The 20,721-nt window shown below is 41.9% G+C and overlaps 2 protein-coding genes across 5 annotated transcripts in view; one reads left to right on the plus strand and one right to left on the minus strand.

Moving 5' to 3' along the window:
• Positions 1-12,525, minus strand: part of topaz1 (testis and ovary specific TOPAZ 1) — a 38,446-nt gene extending 25,921 nt beyond the window's left edge. For all 4 annotated transcript variants that reach the window (XM_085148301.1, XM_085148303.1, XM_085148302.1 and 1 more), the window contains exons 1-2: positions 12,502-12,525; positions 220-367 (exon numbers count right to left, since the gene is read on the minus strand). The gene's annotated coding sequence lies outside the window, so the exon portion shown is untranslated. The remainder of the gene's footprint in view (positions 1-219; positions 368-12,501) is intronic.
• Positions 12,526-15,582: 3,057 nt separating this feature from the next.
• Positions 15,583-20,255, plus strand: abhd5b (abhydrolase domain containing 5, lysophosphatidic acid acyltransferase b). Its single transcript, XM_085148305.1, has 7 exons — positions 15,583-15,747; positions 16,548-16,630; positions 16,739-17,153; positions 17,412-17,563; positions 18,488-18,599; positions 18,695-18,875; positions 19,071-20,255. Exons 1-7 carry the CDS (start codon positions 15,704-15,706, stop codon positions 19,188-19,190), a joined length of 1,107 nt encoding a protein of 368 aa, XP_085004431.1. The 5' UTR covers positions 15,583-15,703; the 3' UTR covers positions 19,191-20,255.
• Positions 20,256-20,721: the final 466 nt, after the last annotated feature.

The raw sequence follows: 20,721 nt of genomic DNA on the forward strand, positions 1-20,721 counted from the left end.
ACTGTACATTCTGGCATGGCTACAAACACACACAAATCCACACACTCCACTCAGCTCCACTATTGTGTTAACAGCATCCCAAAAAGTGACACATGCCAGAGCACATCAGCAGCTGAATACCTGTGCATGTAATTCTGCCAATTCAACACATTCCTGCATGTGCAGTCACTTCATGTGTACAGCATGTGTATCAAAGTGTGTGTGTGTCCTCAGACTCACCTGGAGGCACCCCCGGAGTTGGTTGTCGTGGTAATGCAGCTTCAACTGGGGTTGCAGAGCTGTGACACCTGATGTCCCTCCTCCTCCTCCCTTTCACTCTCTCTCTCTCTCGCTGCTGTACCATGGGATCAGCAGCTACACCCTAGCACTGACAGAAGAGGGGGAGACAGAGAGGAGGGGGTTCTTATCGAGCCACTGGTGGATCGTACCACCAGCCGCACCGAGCCAAGGGGACGTAAGGGACCAGAGCTGACAGGGAGGGACCGGCCGACTGCCTCCAAACCTCCCTGCTGTCTGCTCCGAGATGGTCTCTCCCCGCTCTGATTGGACGACGTGCTTCCTCCTTCATCAAAATGTAAAATTCCAAGACAGAGAGAGTAGTGCATCGTTTGTGTGTGTGTCTGTGTGTGTGTGAGAAAGAGAAAAAGAGAGAGTGTGCATGTGAGAGAGAGACAGACAATGCAAGAGAAAGGAAGATGTGCATTTGAGAAATACTTGTCATGCAGACTAGTATGACTGTGGGCATGAATTTAAGTGTGTGTGTGTGTGTGTGTTGATTCGAATGTGTGTGTGTGCGAGTGTTTGCGCCTTTGCGTCAGGGAGACAATATACAGGATGCCATTGTCTGTGTGGGCGTGTGATAGAGGAAGAGGTAGTCGAGGGAGAGAGACACAAGACAAAGAGAGTGAGGGGATAGGAAGACATCGTGAGTGTGAGTGTTTCAGTGTGTGTGTGTGTGAGAGAGATGGAGGGGGAGAAAAAGAAAGCAGTGTGTACGGCCTGAGAGATGTCATCATTAGTCTCTCTGCAGTGGTTGGTGTTGAGCTGCAAAGAGCTTGTCAGTCAGTTTCTGTCACAACATGTCACTGAGTGGACGCGTGTACACACACACACACACTTTCCCAGAGGGAGATCATGTCAAGATGGGGGCCAGGCTGCTCTGACAAGCACATCCAAAACCTCCCCGGTAACCTTTCACCCCCCCCACTCCTCTGCCACACGCAGGATCAATCCCCAGATTCATATTCATATGAAGTGCAAACATATGATTTTTACAGGGGGGAGGGGGGCAGGTAGAGGCAGTAAAAAGGGCGAGAGAGTGGCAAGAGGCAGATGGCAGCCGGCGCTCACATACAGCCGAGTCTCATGAGAACTAACCGCTGAAATAGTGCTGACTCACTGCGCTCTGAAGGCCCTGAAACACAGGGCAGTTCAACCGCCATATCTCGTGTGTGTGCGTGCACGCAAATCTACCCCGAAAATGACAAAATCGACAGTGCGAGTTTGAGGAAAATAAGGCCACACAACGAATGGCGTTTTGCTAGTGTTCAATCGATCCTCGCGATCCCCTGCAGAGGGGAGTTTTACCCTCGCACATAAAGCAGACCTTTCCTTTTTCCCTGGCTTTTCTCTGCCTCTTTCTCCTGCTGCCGATTTAATTACCTTCTATATTTATCGGAGCTCAAGATGCTATTTTGGTTTCGAGACTCTTGTCACTGATATCGGGAGGCTACATTATTCAGAGTGAGAGCACTGGGGGCCATCAGACAGAGCAAGAGCACTGCTGTTAACCCCATGGAGAAGGATGTGTCGCACGATGTGTGTGTTTGCGTGTTTATTCCCTTTTGCTCATAACATAAGGTGTGGTCTGTGTTTCTCCTGTCTCCATTTTGTGACTGCTTCATCTCAGATCTCTGCTTCAACCAGAGCATCGAGAGAGAGAAGACGACTGTTTCACACGGGACGCACTAACGCTGTCACCGACGAGTTACCACAGACAAAAACAAAGAGCCGCGTCCATCCTTGTGCACACGCGTGCACACAGACACGCACGCAGTGACAAACTCAGTAGGTATAGATCGCTGTCCTCCACATTTGGTTGTGATTTATGATTGCTCTTCAGCAGAGGCCACAGTCATCTGGGAGATGATGGCCATATTGATCTGATAAACAGTTTCATTTACTGCCAAAGCCTGCCATTTATACTCACACACACACACACACACACACACACACACACACACACACACACACACAAGACAGACACATAGGTTCACAGCAGGAATAACCCAGCTTTCTGCTTCATCAATTCCTCACCTCCTCCTCCACGTCTGCTTTTCTGTTTCTCTGCACTTCTTCTTCTTCTCCTCCCCCCCAGGCCACCTCGCCCTCTCCTCTGCTCTCAGCACGCTTTAACCCGTTCCACTTCGGCCCTCGCTCTCGCTCTTTCTATCAGCACGACTGTCATTCACCTGGCAGCAGATGCCACGCTCCATGGACTCTTTGTTTCTCCTATAAATTCCACAAGGCTTCACGTTAAGCTTACGATATGGTTTGCCGATGTTTATCAGCAAACACAAGAAGACCGGACGGTTAAGGTTGGGTTAAGTTTACCATTCAAGGCTCGCAAAATTTCAAAATCTCTGGTAGCCCTTTGGGCAGGCATTCTTCAGTTTTTGGTAGCCCAAAATAAATTTAAGCAGCCCGAATAAAAAAGAAAACTATTTTTTTTAATGTTTTGTTTCATTTACAATATTATACATTAAAGTATAATATTGTAACGGAAACAAAAGTTAATCAAAAAAATTGTTAAAATACAAATCACAACAACTGTATAAAAATTACAACCATCAACTCAAATACTTGGTTCAAATTGAACAGAAATTTCTATGAACTTGTAAGAACTGTGTAGAACATGAATCAGTCTGTGTCAGATCCTGAATCTGAAATTTCCACTGAAGTCACAGGTAAGAGGCAAGTGGAACCAAGATTTAGGCCATTTGCTTTTTGAAGTTTGCAAAGACTGCTACATTTTGCCAAAGGTAGTTCACTCTTTGCAACATAGCACGCTGTTCTAAACAGATTTTTCAGGAGTTCTTGTTGTGCTTGGTTTATTTTTAGTATGTTTTTTTTGCAATTGCTGTTTGTTCTGGGAAAGATACTGCAGACTGGGCAATAATGCATTTCTTGCATTTCTCATGGGTTCTGAAGGGGTCTTTCTTAGAATTACTGGTCCCAGTAACAAAGGTGCTTGTCGACCCAGAAATCAAATGAAACTCACAACACACCTGTCAGAACATCATGTTATTTAGCTCATCATATTCCAGCCACAGAAATTCTTTTGTCCATGAAACCAAAAAAGCTGCGCTTTCTTTTGCCTCACAGTCTGATTTGTCATAACTTTTCCGTTTTGCGGTAGGCTTTTCTTTGGCTGCCCCTTCTTCACCCTGACCTGTCTTATTTGGCTGAGCAGAACTAAAATACCAGCTGAAATCCTGCTGCTTTTACACACGCACTCACATAACGCTCAGCGATTCTTTGCGCTCTCAACCTCTCACATGTTTAAGCTTGCTGCGAGAGATTTCACTTGTCGCGTTTGAATAGTAAGCTAATGAGTGATAAGACGATGTCAGAGGAATTGGTGCGCAATTAATCGTCACTTACCAATCAGTGCTGCTGCTCTCTACACACCGTTCGCGCGATCGCAAAATGAAAGTGAAAGCAAAAAGCAAGCGCAAATTCAAACGCGATTTCAATATGTCACATATTCACAGTGGCTCATCGATGCCAATGACATAATTACTCAGCTACATTGGCGAAAGAATGCAAAAGCATAGACATATATTTTTCTTCCTATAATAGCCCGACGGGCAGGGCTGAGTTAGATTTTGGTAGCCCGACTGGAAAAATCGCTAGCCCCGGGACGTCGGGCTAGCGATTTTGCGAGCCCTGCCATTACACGAAACAATGCACAGAATATGATCACAAATCAAAGAATAGATTTTAAGTCTATTTTACTGCAAAAAAGAGGCAGTGTAACTGTAACCCTTTGTACAGGTCGCACAAACACCATAAACCTGAAGATTTTTAAGATACTATATCCAATGCGGATGCATGTAAAGGCACCAATGTCCTTTAATTTGCCACTTTTCCGGTACAGCGTCTGCTGATGATGTCTGATTGCTCCAATTTTTGCAGCGCTGATACTAGTACAGTGTACTGACAGCTAATGAGCAGCCGTCCTGTCTCCTGCACACTCTACCCAGGCAATACCCACACCTAAACCAAACTAAGTGTTCTTGGCATTTCTCTGCATCCACAAAAGAACAACTTCACACAACGTGCTAATCTGACTTTCTGACTCTTTGGTTTGTGTGTCAAAACAATTCTAGTCACACAGACCAGCAGTGCTATTTAATACAACATGAAATTTATCCTCTAAGTTATGGTCACCATCAGTGTCCAGATCCAGAACATCTGGAACTCAAAATACTCAAAAGCCAACACACCAAGATCAGAATCTTGAACACCAATTGTGAAATCTGTGTTGCTCTATGATGCAGAATTAATAAGATCAACAGATCAGATGTTGATCAACAGCTGGCTGAGGAAAGTTTTAAAGGTCTACTGGCTCAACAAGATCTGCAATTACGACCTGTGGGGAAAAAAGTGAAGCAAGTACCTGTAGAGGGAGAGATGGGAAGAAGATGATGAAGATGGACAGGAAGAAACCAACCAACAACATCACCACCAGACAAGCCCTGATGTGGAAACTCCAAGGGAGGAGAAAAAGAGGAAGGCCAAAGAATGCAATGCAAGACCTTCGAAAGAATACAAGAAATTGATACACACCTGACATCAGATTGTTACGAACTATAGACTATAACTCAAAACTGAACACCTTGGAGGATCCCTTGTTGATGGCCTACACCCCAGGAGGAATGCTGGGCATAAGTAAACTGATTGGTTTACTTATGTCAAAGTGTCGCATACGGTACGACAAAAGTACAACTTTAGTGTGTAACATTACTCTCAAAAATAAACAAGGCACTTTGTGAAGTCTCCAAGTGGCATCCTAACTAGTTAACCTTTATACAGTAAGAAGCTCTGAGAAGAAAGCACACCACGGCCTCCCATCACTAGCCACTGAAGTGAAGCGGAGACTCGGCTATGCCTCGGCGTTTTGTAGTCTCTGTTGTTGTGCTAGCTGTTACATTTGGTGCAGAATCACCTGCGTCAGATTTACCTGACCATCCTTTTTACTTACATGTCCACGCCTCACCAGCAGCGCAGAACCAAGACTCCTTTTTATGTAAGCCTGCCACAACATCCCCAGTTATAACTCCCCGGTGTTTGAGCTGCTGTTTTATGATATTCACTTCATCTTAACCAACTTGACCCCTCTTCATGAATGCATTTCATTTTATAGTACTTTTGCATTAACATAACAGGTTTTGCTGTCTCTGTGACGACTTGCTCTCCTACCTGCTTTCTGAGTGGTGTTTGGAACTGCTATTCACACTTTTTATGCACATTAAAGTCTAAAAAGTTGGGTTTTTTTAAAAAAAATTGCATTTGCATTTGTATGCAGCTGTTATCAGCAACTGATGTTAAAAACTGCACATGTTCAGTCTCCGTCGCTTTGAACTGAGGCCCGCTGTGAAATGAAATAGGGACTGATCTATCTAATTTAATTTTTTAAAACTGATGTCAGGAATTAATCCAACATTACAAGGACTAATGTTTTCCTGAGATTCACCACCATTTAATTGGTGTGAGGGGTCAGGCTGCCTTAATTAGACCTTCTGTTACGGCTAAAATTAGTAGGAGAGTTTAAGTGTCTGATGACGGCCAAAACATTTGTGCTGAGGCTTCGACGCTCTGAAAAGAATAAAACTGTGGCATGAAACTCTGCATATATGTAAACATTATACATCATCACTGAACAGCCTTCATTAAAACTGGTAAAACTCCTTCATTTATTTATAAATAATGCCAAAACGAGTGGAACTGAAGAAAAAACACCACTGAGTGTACAATATATTCCCCCCACAAGCACATATACACAAGCACTAACCCATACACACACTAGAAGGCTTTCAGTTTCTAAATCAATCCCACATCCGTAGCTAATGCAGTGCTGGGGCCTCTTCAGGAAGCATTAGTCCTATTAGTCAAAGTGTGTACGCATTCCTGTGTGTGTGTGTGTGTGTGTGTGTGTGTGTGTGTGTGTGTGTGTGTGTGTGTGTGTGTGTGTGTGTGTGTGTGTGCATACAAGCCGCACATTCAGCAGTAGCAGATCTTGGTGGATCCTGTGGGGTCAGCAGGTACAACAGGGAATGAGGGACCATCTTGTTGTGTGTGCGTGTGCGCGTTCCCTCCCCTCGATATCCTCCGGGCTCTTTATCGCTCTAAAATTATCCTCCATTTACTGGAAGACAGTGGACGGACGGAGAGAGAGAGAGAAAGAGAGATGTGGACACTCTAGTTTGAATGTCTTCCTGGATCACTTATGGGCACAGAATGAAGAGAATAACAGGCTAGCTGCTTTATCGAATAAACTTATTTCATAAGTGCAGATGAGTTAAGAAGCCAGACTGGAAGGGTGGTAATGCCACAGCTAACCGGGTGAGACATTTCAGCTTCACAGAATAACTCATTTGTCAGATCAGACACAGCAGGGAAGCATGAACCTACTGTAGCTACACTGAAGCATCGTAGCTGCTACAGCTAAGCATACTCCCCACGGAACAACTCTGTCTCTCTTTTCACCATCAAGTTGCTAACCCCAGTGGGATTGTTACGATTGAATTATTTTAAATACCTAAAAAATGAGAGTGACAGTACACTCTGCAAAGTGACTTGTGTTGTTGTTCTTCCACTGTAACGCCACAGTGAACAGGAGGAGTGAATACTGAAGTGAAAAGACTGTCAGTAACAGAGATACCACCTTGACCTGCGTAACAAAGCGTGTATATTTGCACAGAATGATGACCGTGGATTTTGTTCCCTGGTCTGTTATTGCTTTAGGGAGGGATCTCCTCACAGTCAGTATGGACAGGAGGAGTGATTACAGTGACCTGAAACTGTCACTGTGTATAGGCGTGTGAGCAGTTAGACAGGCTTGAAAAATGTGAAACCATCCTTTAAGGAAGTGAAACTAAAACTAAGAAGACTTCTAAGTAACAAATTTAAAGGACATTTATTTGATGCTCTGCAAATAATAATCCTATAAACTAATCCTTAATAGTCTCACAAGCAAAAACCACCTATGACTTTTGCTAGTAAGACTAGTAAAATCTGTCTGTAGTAAATTTATCTTTATCTTATTTCTATTTGTTGTATCACTGTATATAACAACAGAATGATCAGAATTATACACACAAAACCTAAACTGTAAACCTTAGGTCGTACGCATTTAACCTGTAGTTTTAGGAGACTTGTAATAAACAGTTTAATGTATATCTTGTTTGTAAGTCTAAATTTACACAGACTGATCGTTTAACCTCAAACTGCTGCCGTTATACCAGTGTTAACTTTGTTGCCCAATAATTTTCATCATTTGTTTTTCATCATTTTTCTTCTTACAAATACAAGATGGAAACTAAATAAAAACTATGATTAGGTGTATCGGTGCTTTCGTCATTAAATAAAAACGAGATGAAAAAATTCCTGAGAGATGAGATCCAGTCAGAACTGATTAAGTTGTGTAGAAAGGTGGATGATCCAATCAGAAGTAATCTTTTTGTGCAGTAAGGTTAGACACGTTTAATTTGCCCCCCTGGCTTTTTTTGGTTTTTTGGTTGTTGGTTTTATTTTCTGAGGCGGTACGACGAGCTCCGTGTTTCTCATGAAAATGCAACGAATTGTGAAAGCTTGGGAGGAAGGGAAGAGCAGACGTACGGACACATTTCACACTTGGTGTCAAAGAAAATAAGATGCACTGCAAACTGTGTGAAGCAACTCTCACCGGTAAAAACACGACGAGCCTTTACACTTTGTATTTTAACTGAACCCACTCCAGATTTAGTCTGTTATAAAAAAACATATTAAACATTACATTTAAAAACAGTTTTACATTAAATTTTGCGAAACATGCCGTAGGGTTCATGAAACAAACACAAATGGAGCATAGAACATAATGCAGCATTCATGGGAGAGTGGGATGAAATTAAGATGATAAAACAAAAAATCTAAAGAATTGGGATTTTGTTTTTAAAAGAAAACATATAGATGCTAATAATCAACGTATGTGTGACGATGTTAGTGCAAAGTCTCGTTCAGATCAGCCCACCCATGAAGGAGGAGCTAGGGCACAGGCAGACATATATACTGACGTATGCTGTGGTCGTTACAGTAAGATACTGGCCTCGTCTCAAGCCCTCAGGTCATCCTGTCTGAAACCAGCTGCTTTAGCTGCGATCCACTCTACTTTAATCCCCTCCATGTCTGTGCGCACGCACACACACACATATGGCAAAAATAAAGAAAACAGTATAGCAGGTGCCTTATAAACAAGCCATGGCCTGCAGTTGAGACGCCGTGCAATCTGTTGAAATAAAGGACCGACAGCCGCAGTAGCTCAAAATAAAACTCATCTAAAGTGAGCTCCAGTTACGCTCGTGTGCAGCTGCGAGGATCTTAATTAAAGTGTAACATAAACTGGTTATGTAGAAAACGTGTGTCTAGCCTGGGTGCTCTTTAGGGTTCACAGGAACTACAGCTACCTGCAGCAGGCCTCCCATTAACCCCAGTTCAGATGGTTTGGATGCTCTCGAAGGTTTCATGTTGAATTAATAGAAATTCTGAAAAAAATAAAATAAAATAAAATAAAATAGTGGTCTCTCTCGTAGGGATGCACGGATATATGCGCGTATAGCCCAGCACTGAGCTGAGTACAATTTTGATTGTGGTGCCCCGACCTTTTGAAAGATTCAAGGACAACATGTCTCTGCTGGACTATTCCTAATGGAATGGGAAGCTGTTTCTGGAGAACCACAGTGTTGTTGACTTTTTAAATTTTTTTTCTTTTCGCTGTGAAGTTTTTGTAATTTGATTGAGGTGCTGTGAGAAATCTGAAAACTTCAGCAGATGAGACGTGCATGAAAATCAAACAGAAATCAGTGTCATCTGCCCCGATTTAAAAATAAACATCAAAGTCTGTCTCTAAAAACCTGTGTCACTCCACTTGGAGGAGTCACTAAGCAAAGAGTAATCATGTTAGTCTGTGTTTTAGTGGAAACTTTCAGAGCCTGGTGATATGGCTGAATGCTGCTCTGAGGCAAATCCCAAACCAAATGCCTTTTTTTCCTGAGAAATAAGATTTTTTAACAACAAAAATATCTTTCAAGAGCGCTAATTAGACTCAACGACACAATCGATCCATCCTTATGTGCTTTCATCTTACATGCAGACCTCCATTTCCCCTTGTGACCCTCCATCAAGTGTCCTCGTACACCCTCTTCCTCTCTGTATTTGTCCCTGAGGGTTCTACCATCCTGAGCTGGATCAAGTCTCAGTAAAATCAATAGTATCCATGCACGCAGCTTTGCATGACCACTTGAACATGCACAGACACTGGCGTTGCTTCACCTTCATATATATATATATATATATAAATATATAATTAGAAAAGTCTCTAAATGATTATTGTCATTATCCCCAGACAAATTAAAGTTTCTTTACATTATCTCATGATGGACACAGGTGTTAATATCAGGAACATCCATAGTAACCCCTGTGGTGGCTGACGGGGCCAGCACAGAGTTTTTTTGAGGATAGAAATGAGGATGGAAGACGGAGAGTGTCAGTGGAAAAGTGAGCGAGAGGAGAGGAAGAAGGAAACAAGTGCAGAAAGCGAGACAGTCAGACTGGCCATTATAAATCATATCCGCTGTTGGCGCCGGCCACGTATCCTAGCAACCAGACAGACCCTCCGCCTCTCCTCCATCCCCATCTCTTTCTTCTGCTAACAGCCTGGTCACTGTTATTACCCATACTGCACTGGGCTATGGCCCATAAACTCATGGCAGAGTTTGGTTTGTGCTTACAGTTTGCAGACTGATGTAAGGAGGGCTTGTACTGAGCAAAGCTGCACACAGTGCTCTCTCACTCTAACGCACACACAACATGTGACTGAAATTATTACAGTACCTTCAATCACTGTATTCTGTATGGTTTTATTCATTCATTGATTTGCAATATAATCCACAAAAGAGCACAAAACTATGGACAGGTTTAAGAAATAGATGATAAATGACTCGTAACAAATTACATTAAGAAAAGCATGCAATGTCACACACAAGCCTGTGTGGACAATAGCTATGCTGAACGTCAACTCTGTAAAACATGGAGGAGGCTCTGTCATGGTTTTGGGGGCTACATTTGAACCAGTGGTGAAAATCAAAATTTATGGAATTATGAACACAGGAAAGTACAATCAGATCACTGATCCACGATGCAATGCAATGTGGTTGCATCTGATCAGCAACAGCTTTATGTTTCTGCATGACAATAACACCAAACACAATGCCACTGCAGTAAAAGCATACCTGGAAAAACACACAACAGTCATGGATTTTTTCCCCAGAGCTCGTACCTCAACATTTTTGAAGCGGTGTGGGATCATCCTGACATAGAACGGAGCAAAACACACCCAACATCCAAACAAGAGCTTTGAATGTCCTTCAAGAAGCCTGGAGAACTATTCCTGAAGACGGCTTAAAGAAATACGAGTAAGCTTGCTTAAAAGAGTTCAGGCTGTGTTAAAGAATAAAGGCGATCCATACCAAATATTTCAAGCTCATCAGAGTTGTGCCTTAGATGTTGTATTTCCATGTATGTTTACATATATTTATATGAACTACTGAAATTTCTAAGCACTATATAAAGAAATGGTGGGTGGCTTGAGACATGACAAAGGTCTGTAATTAATAAATCAACATTTAAATTATCCTGCAATTTGCTGGTTTTCTGATATGCATCACTGCATGAGTTAGTGATGAAATACAAGTCACTAGACTACAGTTCAACAGTCATACACTTCAAGATTCCCCTGCGTTTTTTCATTTTCATTTTGAAGGATTGTTTTCAAAACACCTGCATCCTGACATTCACCTGCTGTTCAGACCCTCTGTTTGTGAGTGGCAGCCAATCAGAAAAAAATGGTATATCTGTAATAAGCTAAAACAATTTATTGCAGACAGAAAATGAACTGTAAGTCATGCTGTAACTCTAGTAGAGTCCTTTTGTATGTAACCTGGTAGTGTATCTTAATGGGACATAATTTAGCCTTTGTGCTCTTTTGTGTGAAAATTCAATAGCCTTTCTAACAGGAAACGATGCCACACATGTAAAGATGGACTTTAACCTGACATGTCATTACGTCAACTGCAACTGAACAAAAATAATAATCAGAATTGTTCCTTTTATGTTGCTTTTAAAGATTTTTTCACACGTGTCTCAGCACTAAATATTTTACAGTAGTTAGCAACGCTTTGGTGTTTTTCCTGTTTTTGGGACAATAGCGCTTCTCTACAGCACACACTTCTTTATGCTTTAAGTACTCTGTTTTGGGGAAGTACACTTAATTGTATGCCCTTTCCAGTATAAACACATAACATACTCAAAACCTGCTTAGCATTACAATGTCGTATTGATTGGAGACTCAGCTTCAGCGTGCCTGACTCCTGTGGTTACTTGACATCTAAATGCAGTGTTTTGGGATTTTTTAGCAGTATTTTTGTCAGGTAATTTAAATAATGGGTGGAAACTGGTGGAATTTTTTTTGCTAAACCTTAACCGACATACAGAATAAAACTTGACTTAAAGACACATCTAAATATCAGTGTAAAGATCTCTGGGAAACTGTCTAAATCTGATGCATCCACTCTGATGTCTCAATAAATCCGCACACCTGCAGCGATTTTACACTGAATTGTAAAGGTTTTGCCATATTTTCTGAAATTTCCTCTTGATTGTCCCAGGACTGGTGAGACTGAACAGACTCTTTGTTTAAGTCAGTCTGGTGCCAGACCATGGGTTACTGATTTTGATCCTCAGATAAAACAAAAGGCTCGAGCTAGCATGACTAGCACTTGGCTGTGATGCTCGACGAGCAGGCCGGCTCTCTGCTGCAGCTTTATGCAGTCTCTTCACTAAAAGCTTCACCCAGTTACTGGTCTCCAGACAGTTACGGGCTTACCTCTTCTCTTTGGGCTTGGCTACTGCCTCATTGTCTACTGGCTTATGAAATTCTGAGTACTCAGCAGAGTGAACGGACAGTAACACACAGGGAGAATGAGTGTGCGCATCTATGGGAGCAAAGGAAATGAAGCACTCAGGAACCACTCAGTCAACCCATAGTCTGAGAGCAATCACAAGTGGGTGGTATGAGAGGAAAATTGTGTTTGAGGAATGAAGGACGAAGTTGCCAGAGAGTGTGTGTCTAACTGTGCATGTGTGTGTGCTCGGACGTATGTGTGTGTAAAGGAAGTACGCCACCTTGTGGACCAGGATTGACAGGAACCTCCTGCTATTGTCCATCTGTGAGAGAGAAAATGAAAGCACAGGTAGTCAAATGTTGGTTTTTCCTTATATAATGTACTGTATTTAACATGGGCAATTTGCTGGTGGGGGATCAGGGGTGGATTTCCATTCTTTGGTCTACATATCTTTGCCTCAGGCTGCTTAAACAACAGCTAAACCTAAACTAAAATGACTTTAGCACTGCAATGCTATACTGCAAACAAGGCTAAAATAAGAATTCCGCTTGCACCGAAAATAAAACAATACTGTCTGGGGACCAAATACACTTCGATCCGTGAGAGAAAAGAAATGAAAACAATCCAGAGCAGAGGACAGCAGTCGACCAGCAAACCAAACTGTTTTCTTACTCTGACACGTAGGAAAATACTGTAGCGACCAACTTATTTATTAATTTTACTGGTGATGGCGTGTTGCACTGTTGCATTTTAAGATGTATGTTAAATGTTGACATACATTGACTATAGTAAATAAAGATTTGACATGTTAAAATAGCATTTAACCCTTTTCATTGTGCTTGACTGTGTGTACGAAAGGCCAGTCACACAGGCCTAGAGACCACTCCATAACCGTGTGGCAAGTGCTGCCTGTGAGGGAAAAATCTCCATTTTTCAACTGGTTGGTGACTGGTTCCTGGAGGTTGCTGGCTGTTGTTAAAACTGCACTCACAGGCCTAGAGACCAGTCAGTGACCCTCCTGGCAGCCATTGTCGCTAGATGAAATCAGACACAAAGAAGGTGTTGCACCAAAAAAACCTTTTGGAATTGCTTTGGTCACTAGCAGATTGATGGAGTTACCTGTAGGTTGCATGTTTGTATGTGAACACTCACAAACTACTCTTGGAGCTGTAGTGAAACTATGAAAACAGGAAACAGAGATTGTTTGCTTTCAAAGTAAAAGTTGTGCCTTTTGAAAAGTGTTGGGTGCTGAGCTGAGGCACAACTTTTACTTGAAAGGTAAACCTTTTCAGTCTCGTTTGCACTTTTCACAGCTTGACTAAAGCTCGGGAAAGTAGTTTGCAAGTTTTTGCAGAGAAGTTGGCGTCTTCCATGTAAACTACAGGTAACTGTGGTAACCTTACAGTGACCAAAGCATTTACAAGGAGGTTTTAGGTGCAGCACCCTTTTTGCAAGTGATTTCACACAGTGACATCCACCTACCTCCAGGAACCATTCACCAATCTTTTGGGGAATCTAGTTTTTCTCTAGTGACCAGTGGCTATGTAACGTCCGATATAGTGGATAACTCTTGAGCTACGTCGACATGACATTCTGCGTGAAAACTGAGATACCTGAACTATTTTCATTTTTAAAAACTGGTTTTGTATCATTCAGTATTAATGGTGCCCTTGCACATGTGCAAGTTACCCATGCCACGTACACCAATGTTGCTTCCATACCATCATGTTGATATCTGTTTGATCATTTTTTTAATCTCTTTTTTTAAGGTATTAAGGCTTAACCTTCATTTATGACTGTATTCACAAATTGTGCTTTAGAGGTGTTCCTGAGCCTTTGCAGTGATTTCACATGTAGAATAATGGTGCTACCTGAGGGGCTGAAGTTAACGGTCATTCAGTATGGATTTTATGGCTTATCCTTTGCTTGCATGGACCACTCCTGAATCCTTGAATGATATAATGTACTGTAAATAATTAAATCCTTTGTCATTTTACATCCAGAAACTTTGCACTTTAAATACATGCCCACACATGCTTTCACAGAGTGTTGTCCCTCAGTTATCTTTACATGTGAAAGAGTCAGCCTGCCTAGGACACTCTTTTTAAAACCAATTATGTTACTGACTTGCTTCTAATCAAGCTAATTAGTTGAGATGGTATCACACACACACATTACAGTCTTTTTGTTGTCCCTTTAGAACTTTTTACTTACATTTTACTCAACATCGGATAACATTTTGCTGAATTCATTAGCAGACTGTTACTCGATGAGGCTTTGCAAAACACACAAATAAGCTTTAAATGTGCAGCTAGAACACACTAACTGCGGGATAATTTCTTGAAGGACACTCATGAGCTTTTCAAGGCTAGCACGCCTATAAATCTATAACGCCCTCCCTTTAAGAATTAATGAGAATCACAGTAAGAGTAGAAAAGATAGTGAAGGGACTATTCCTGCAAAAACATAATCATACTTTACAGTCACATCCTTGAAGATAATGAACTTTTCATGTAATCTGCCTTATCTTAAATTATACTAAGAAAAAAGGATTAGAAAAAAGTTCGATAGGGATCCAACGTGACTGATTTTCTCTGTCCACTTTAGCCTGCATGTAAGCTTGAAGGGGGAAAGAATATCCTTGGGTTTGTCACTACAATACCTAAAAAACAGATGTATTTAAATTTTATATACAGACAAAAAAAAGGCCTCTGGCTAAAAGGGGGCCTGCTGTTTGATGTAATTTAAATAAACTACTTTTTACAGGATTAATTTTGGTCATAGTAGCGATAATGCAGATAATAGTTTAATATTTAAAACAGGCTTTAAACAGTTGTTTCTAGAATTTTTTTACAACCTAATATAATATTATATAATATTATAATATTATGCAAGTGGCATTAGTATAAACTTTTAAGGGAACAATACATATTTTTGGAAATGTATGTAATTGTGCAGGCATCTCATATTTGCAACGTATGCTAATTAGCATGCTAATTAGCGTGCCAAAGCTAGCTCTAACAAAATCCGAGTGTCGCTGGCAACTCTTTAAAAACGTTTGTTACTTGGTTTAAGCGTTTTATAGCCTTCATTAGTTCGGTTGTATTAAACTGTATGAGATGCTGTGCGAAAGAAGCACATTAACAATATAAGTTACACAAAGTCAAGAAGGTGAGGTAGCCAACCTGAGTACAGAGGGTAAAATCATGATGTTACCTTCACACAGTCGGAAAAAACATACATGAAGCGCTGAAAATGCCAACTACAAAGAATTAAATAACCCCAAGAATTAAATGAGCGGAGGGATAGCTGAACTCTAACTTATTATGAAATGTACAGCATTCTAATTAAGCAGCATGTCGTTATTATGTTAGGCAGCTATTTTTATTTTCCGTCCGAATGTGCTTGAACGCAGCACCACAGACCGTAGTTTTTCAACAGGTTCGTAAGCTCGGGAGGAGACCCTCACTGCAGGCTACACAATGCGAAGGATGGCGGAGGAGCTACAACCTGCCAAGGAGCAGAGGTGAGTTGTTTTCGTTTCTTTCTTTCTTCTTCACGTTGGACACGCTAGTTGTTTTTTCTTCTTCTCAGCGTGAATGCTGTTCATTTGTGTGACAACAAACACAACTTTGTTCTCTTCGTGTGAACCCGCATTAGTGTATTCACAGGTAGATTTAAAAAATAGATCCATCCACACCAAACCTATAGGAAAACGGTGTCGTGTAAATATACAGGCCACCCGCTTGCTGGCAAACGTCCAAAGTGAAAAACTTTCGAGCCCGAATCTTCCTGTTAATTCTGGCTGCTGTGTGAGTGACTTCCTATACAAAACTTTATTATAGAAAAAATACTTTTAATCTTATCTTAGGGTGACCAAACGTTTTGCACTCGTTGAGTTGTAAATCCCTATATGACTTTTTTTTTTTTTAAATTTCACCATTCATTAACCGCACAGAGAAGGCATCGTTAAAATATGTTAAAGTTTTCTTTAAGCAAACAGTATTATTAAAGTTCTTCATGACTCGGCCAAGTGAAATCAAAATATGGTCACCCTATCTTATCGGCGTCTGCCTTTGTCCTCCAAATGTTAAAATCGTGCTGATTTAGAATGCATTTGACCATAAGTGACCCAAAATACACAGAACAAAGACATGTTTGGGCTTCTTTCTGGACATTGATTGCATGTTGTTGTCAAGTACTGCATACCAGCAGCACTGATAACAAAAATATCATATAGGCAAAGGTCAGTTTATTGTTGGGTTTGCACGTGCTTTATGTGTCCTGCATGCATGTTTTTGTGTATCCTTTCTGTCTGAGTCACAGTTCCTGGATATCAAGTTGGCTTCCCTCCTGGTGTCCCACCTCTCCTTCTCAACTAAAAGATGCCGAGGAAAAAATCCTCAAGAGTGAGTGTGTCTGATGTAGCTGTTTCCAATCTGTAGTTTATGTGTTTCATAAAGTCAGAATTAAGAGTTTCTCTATCCCTGCCCTATAATCTTTTCTGTCTGCCGCAGCTGTGAAGCGGCCTTTCTCCAGGCAGCATGTTCGGATATCGAGCGGCAACTACCTGTGGACCTTAGCTTTCTCCACGCAGCAGCAGCAGCAGTCAGCAGCCCCGTGTGTCCCACAGCCCCCAACCCAGCCCACCACTCCTTTGGTTCTGCTGCACGGCTTCGGAGGTGGTGTCGCCCTCTGGGTTCTCAACCTGGATTCTCTCTCCAGGAGTGGACCGGTCTACGCTCTAGACCTGCTGGGCTTTGGCAGGAGCAGCCGTCCCCAGTTCAGCACTGACCCCAGGGAGGCCGAGGATCAGTTTGTGGCAGCCCTGGAGGAGTGGAGGGAGAAGGTGGGGCTTCAGGAGATGGTGCTGCTGGGACACAACCTCGGAGGATACCTGTCTGCAGCCTACACGCTGAAATACCCACACAGGTGCTGTGTGTGTGTGTGTGTGTGTGTGTGTGTGTGTGTGTGTGTGTGTGTGTGTGTGTGTGTGTGTGTGTGTGTGTGTGTGTGGACACAGTGCCAGGTGGTTTTCTAGTTTAGCCATCTCTCTTTTTTTTTGCACCACTTGCCAAATAAGCTACAAGCCCATATATTAAAAAAAGAAGTAAATGTGTGCAGTTTTAATTGAATTTCTACATTTTAGTTTGTACATTTGATCAGGTAACTGCATGTGTGTGTATGCAGGGTAAAGCATCTGCTGCTGGTGGAGCCGTGGGGATTCCCAGCACGCCCAGAGAACCCCAACCACACCTCCATCCCAATGTGGATCAGAGCAATTGGCGCCGTCATGAGCCCCTTCAACCCTCTGGCCGGTCTCAGACTGGCTGGACCTCTAGGTTAGCACACACATTGAACACACACTGAACAAACACATATTTGTTTCTCTTACGCGTCTGTGTATTTTGAATGTTTTCAACTTCTAAGTGACAAATTATTATCAGCAGCGATGGGGTTGGCTTAAAATGTCCCAGTTATCTAAACCATGCCATACCACTGTTCTTGCATCATTTCAAAATTAATCCCCCAGGAAAGAAAATAATTCCTATAAAAACAATACGCTTTAAAAAAATACAGTAAGTATTTTAAAAACTTCCATCCACCATGCACTTCCATCTTTATGCTTACATGAGCTCAGGTCTATTGGTAGAAGGCTACGGAGGTATTGCCAGATGTTCTTTTTGCTAGCAGTGTTTTCCAATTCTCGCAGGGAATTCTGAGACAGTTCCAGGCCAGATGAGATGTATAGTCTTAACTTTCGAGTTCTGGGTCTATCCCAGTGTCTTCTGGCTGGGAACGACCCAAAAACCTCCAAAGGAATTTGCACAGGAGGCATCGTAATTTAAATACACATATACCTTCTTTCACAAGAAACCCCACCCACCTGCTGTTATATATTGTTAAATATTCTGTCTGTGTGGGGCAGCCAATCAGAAGATAGCTGGGCTAAACAGAGAGGATCTAAAACTGCTTATGGATGAACTCGGATCAAAATGACATAAATATAGATTACTTTGAACCGTGAATAATGCAGTAATTACTCTGGAAGAGTCAAAGAGCAAAAAATATGAGGATAAAATTGGCACCTTAAATGCCTTTAATTAATTCTATGGTAACACCCCCCCCCCCCCCCCCCTCAGCTCCTTCTGAGTCGGGGGAGCGGTAAAGCACCGAACATCAAACGTCTGCTTAAGGTGCCATTGTTCTATTCAAAGGTCCGAACTGTAACTAAATCTCCTTCTTTTTTTGTGCGTCTCTTTTAGGCCCGATGCTCGTCCAGACCATCAGGTCAGACTTCAAGCAGAAATACTCCTCTGTGTTCAGTGACTACACTGTGTGTGACTACATCTATCATCTGAATGCCCAGACTCCGAGGTGACGAACATTTTAAACCATCCATGCACAAATATGTCCACTCTCAGAAGATCTTAGGAGCTTGTGCATTTTTTTTTTCTATTTTTTCATTTCAGTGGCGAGACAGCCTTTAAGAACATGACCGTTCCCTACGGCTGGGCTAAGAGGCCCATGCTAGACAGGATCGGCCAGATCCAGGTTGAAATTCCTATTTCTTTCATTTATGGATCCCGGTCCAGTATTGACAGCCACTCTGGATATGCATTCAAGAAAACCAGGCCAGATGTGGAAATCCGAGTAGGTTCTCTATTTTACATTTTGCACCTTTAACTTTGTCAGTACAAGGTTCAAAATACATTTTAAGCAAGATTTTAAGCATTTTTAGTGCCTAAATCTGCCTGAATGTATGTCAAGTTACTTTTATTTGCCTTGTGGAACAGTGGCACCTTTATCTCAAAACTATTTCGCCTCCACTGTGTGTGCGCTTGTCAGGTGATCAGAGGAGCGGGCCATTATGTTTTCGCAGACCAGCCTGAGGACTTCAACCAGACGGTGCTTCAGATTCTCGCCAGGACGGAGGAGAAATGGAAAGGGGAAGGAACAGAGCAGTGAGAAAACACACAGGAGAGCCAGAGAAGTGTTATACTGTAAGACTCTTCATCAGTGCTGGATTGAGGAGTCATCATTATCTGTCTAATACTCCATGAGGCCCGGCGTCTGAAGTCAGACGGTGCCACAGGTTTATTTATCCTGCCTCGAGCACATACAACAATTTTGTAAATAATTGTGAAATGCAGCCAGTGTTGCATTTGTTGCTAAATGTTTTTGAGATTGTGGGAAGAGGAGCTGGGTCTAACATTTTTCCTAGAACGTGTTGGGAAACACTTATCAAAAAAATGAAGAAATGTCATCTCAAGGGAATTAGTTGTTTTCTGTATGGATCTAGACAAAGTAAACAGACTGTTCCTTTTCTGACCCCTCACCCGCTCTGTGAAAGATATGAGGGAGAAGTAAGTGGGGCAAAGGGCTGGATGGGATTTTTAGGAAACCTTTTCACTTCTAAGAAGAGCCGCTGTGACTGTGTGGAAAGTGACCAGCAGATGGCAGCACAGTAACAGCGTGGGTGCATCAGCGCCTCTCTGTTTTGCACACTCGTGCCAGCGAATCCCACACAAAGTAACCTCACATGCATATTGAGTTGAGTGACCTACTCAGGAGACCTGGACAGTGATGCTCTAAGAGCAGTACGTCGCTCGGCTTGCTGCTAAGTCACAACTGCAGTGACAGAATAGGGTCAGAGATGAGTGCTGGACTAAAAATAGGACTTCTGTTCAAAGACGCATCAGCATGAAGGAAACATGTTACTGTGAGACATTAATTTTGTGAATGTGTGAGTGTGCAAAAATACTATTCTGTCCTTTTGTTTGCTCTTTTTCCGGTCGTATTGTACACTCCATTAAATCCATTTTTAACCCTGTTTATTGTATAACTCAGTAAATTGGAGAAATTCAAGCTTCATCTTCTTTTGTAATTTTCTGCATCAATATAAACACTACACAATTCAAAACACACACATCAGCCGCAACATTAAAACCACTGACAGGCGCAGTGAACAACACTGATTATTTCAGTTTGCCTGGAAACCTTAGGTCCTGGCATATATTTGGATGTTACATGCACAACCTGCCAAAACACTGCTACAGACCCAGCTATGGCAAAGAGATATTCTCCCCAGCAGGAAAATACACCCTGCTGCACCTTAAGAAGTATTCAGGAAATGCACTGAGAAACAGCACAAAGTAAAATAAAATTGCACTGAGCTAAATTTATGGATTTTATTTATCAACTTGCTTTATATTGAAACATACAGATCCTACAGTGTAAGTGAAACAACCCCAATGATCCAACAATTTAAAATGAACAAGAGCTTGGCAACAGTGGGGAGGAAGATTTCCATTTTAAGATGGGAGAGTGGAAGAAGAGAAGAAAAAAAGAGCACAGCGATCAGGAAAAAAAATACAAATTATGAGAGAGAAAAGTCATCATTTTGATAGGCAGACGATGGGATACCATATCACCGAGCGTGGAGTTCAAGTGCTTAGTGCATCATGGGAAGTCCCCAGGAAGCCTGAGTCTATACAAG

The sequence above is a fragment of the Neolamprologus multifasciatus genome, chromosome 22 (assembly GCF_963576455.1).
Source record: "Neolamprologus multifasciatus chromosome 22, fNeoMul1.2, whole genome shotgun sequence".
In the NCBI taxonomy this organism is placed as follows: domain Eukaryota; kingdom Metazoa; phylum Chordata; class Actinopteri; order Cichliformes; family Cichlidae; genus Neolamprologus; species Neolamprologus multifasciatus.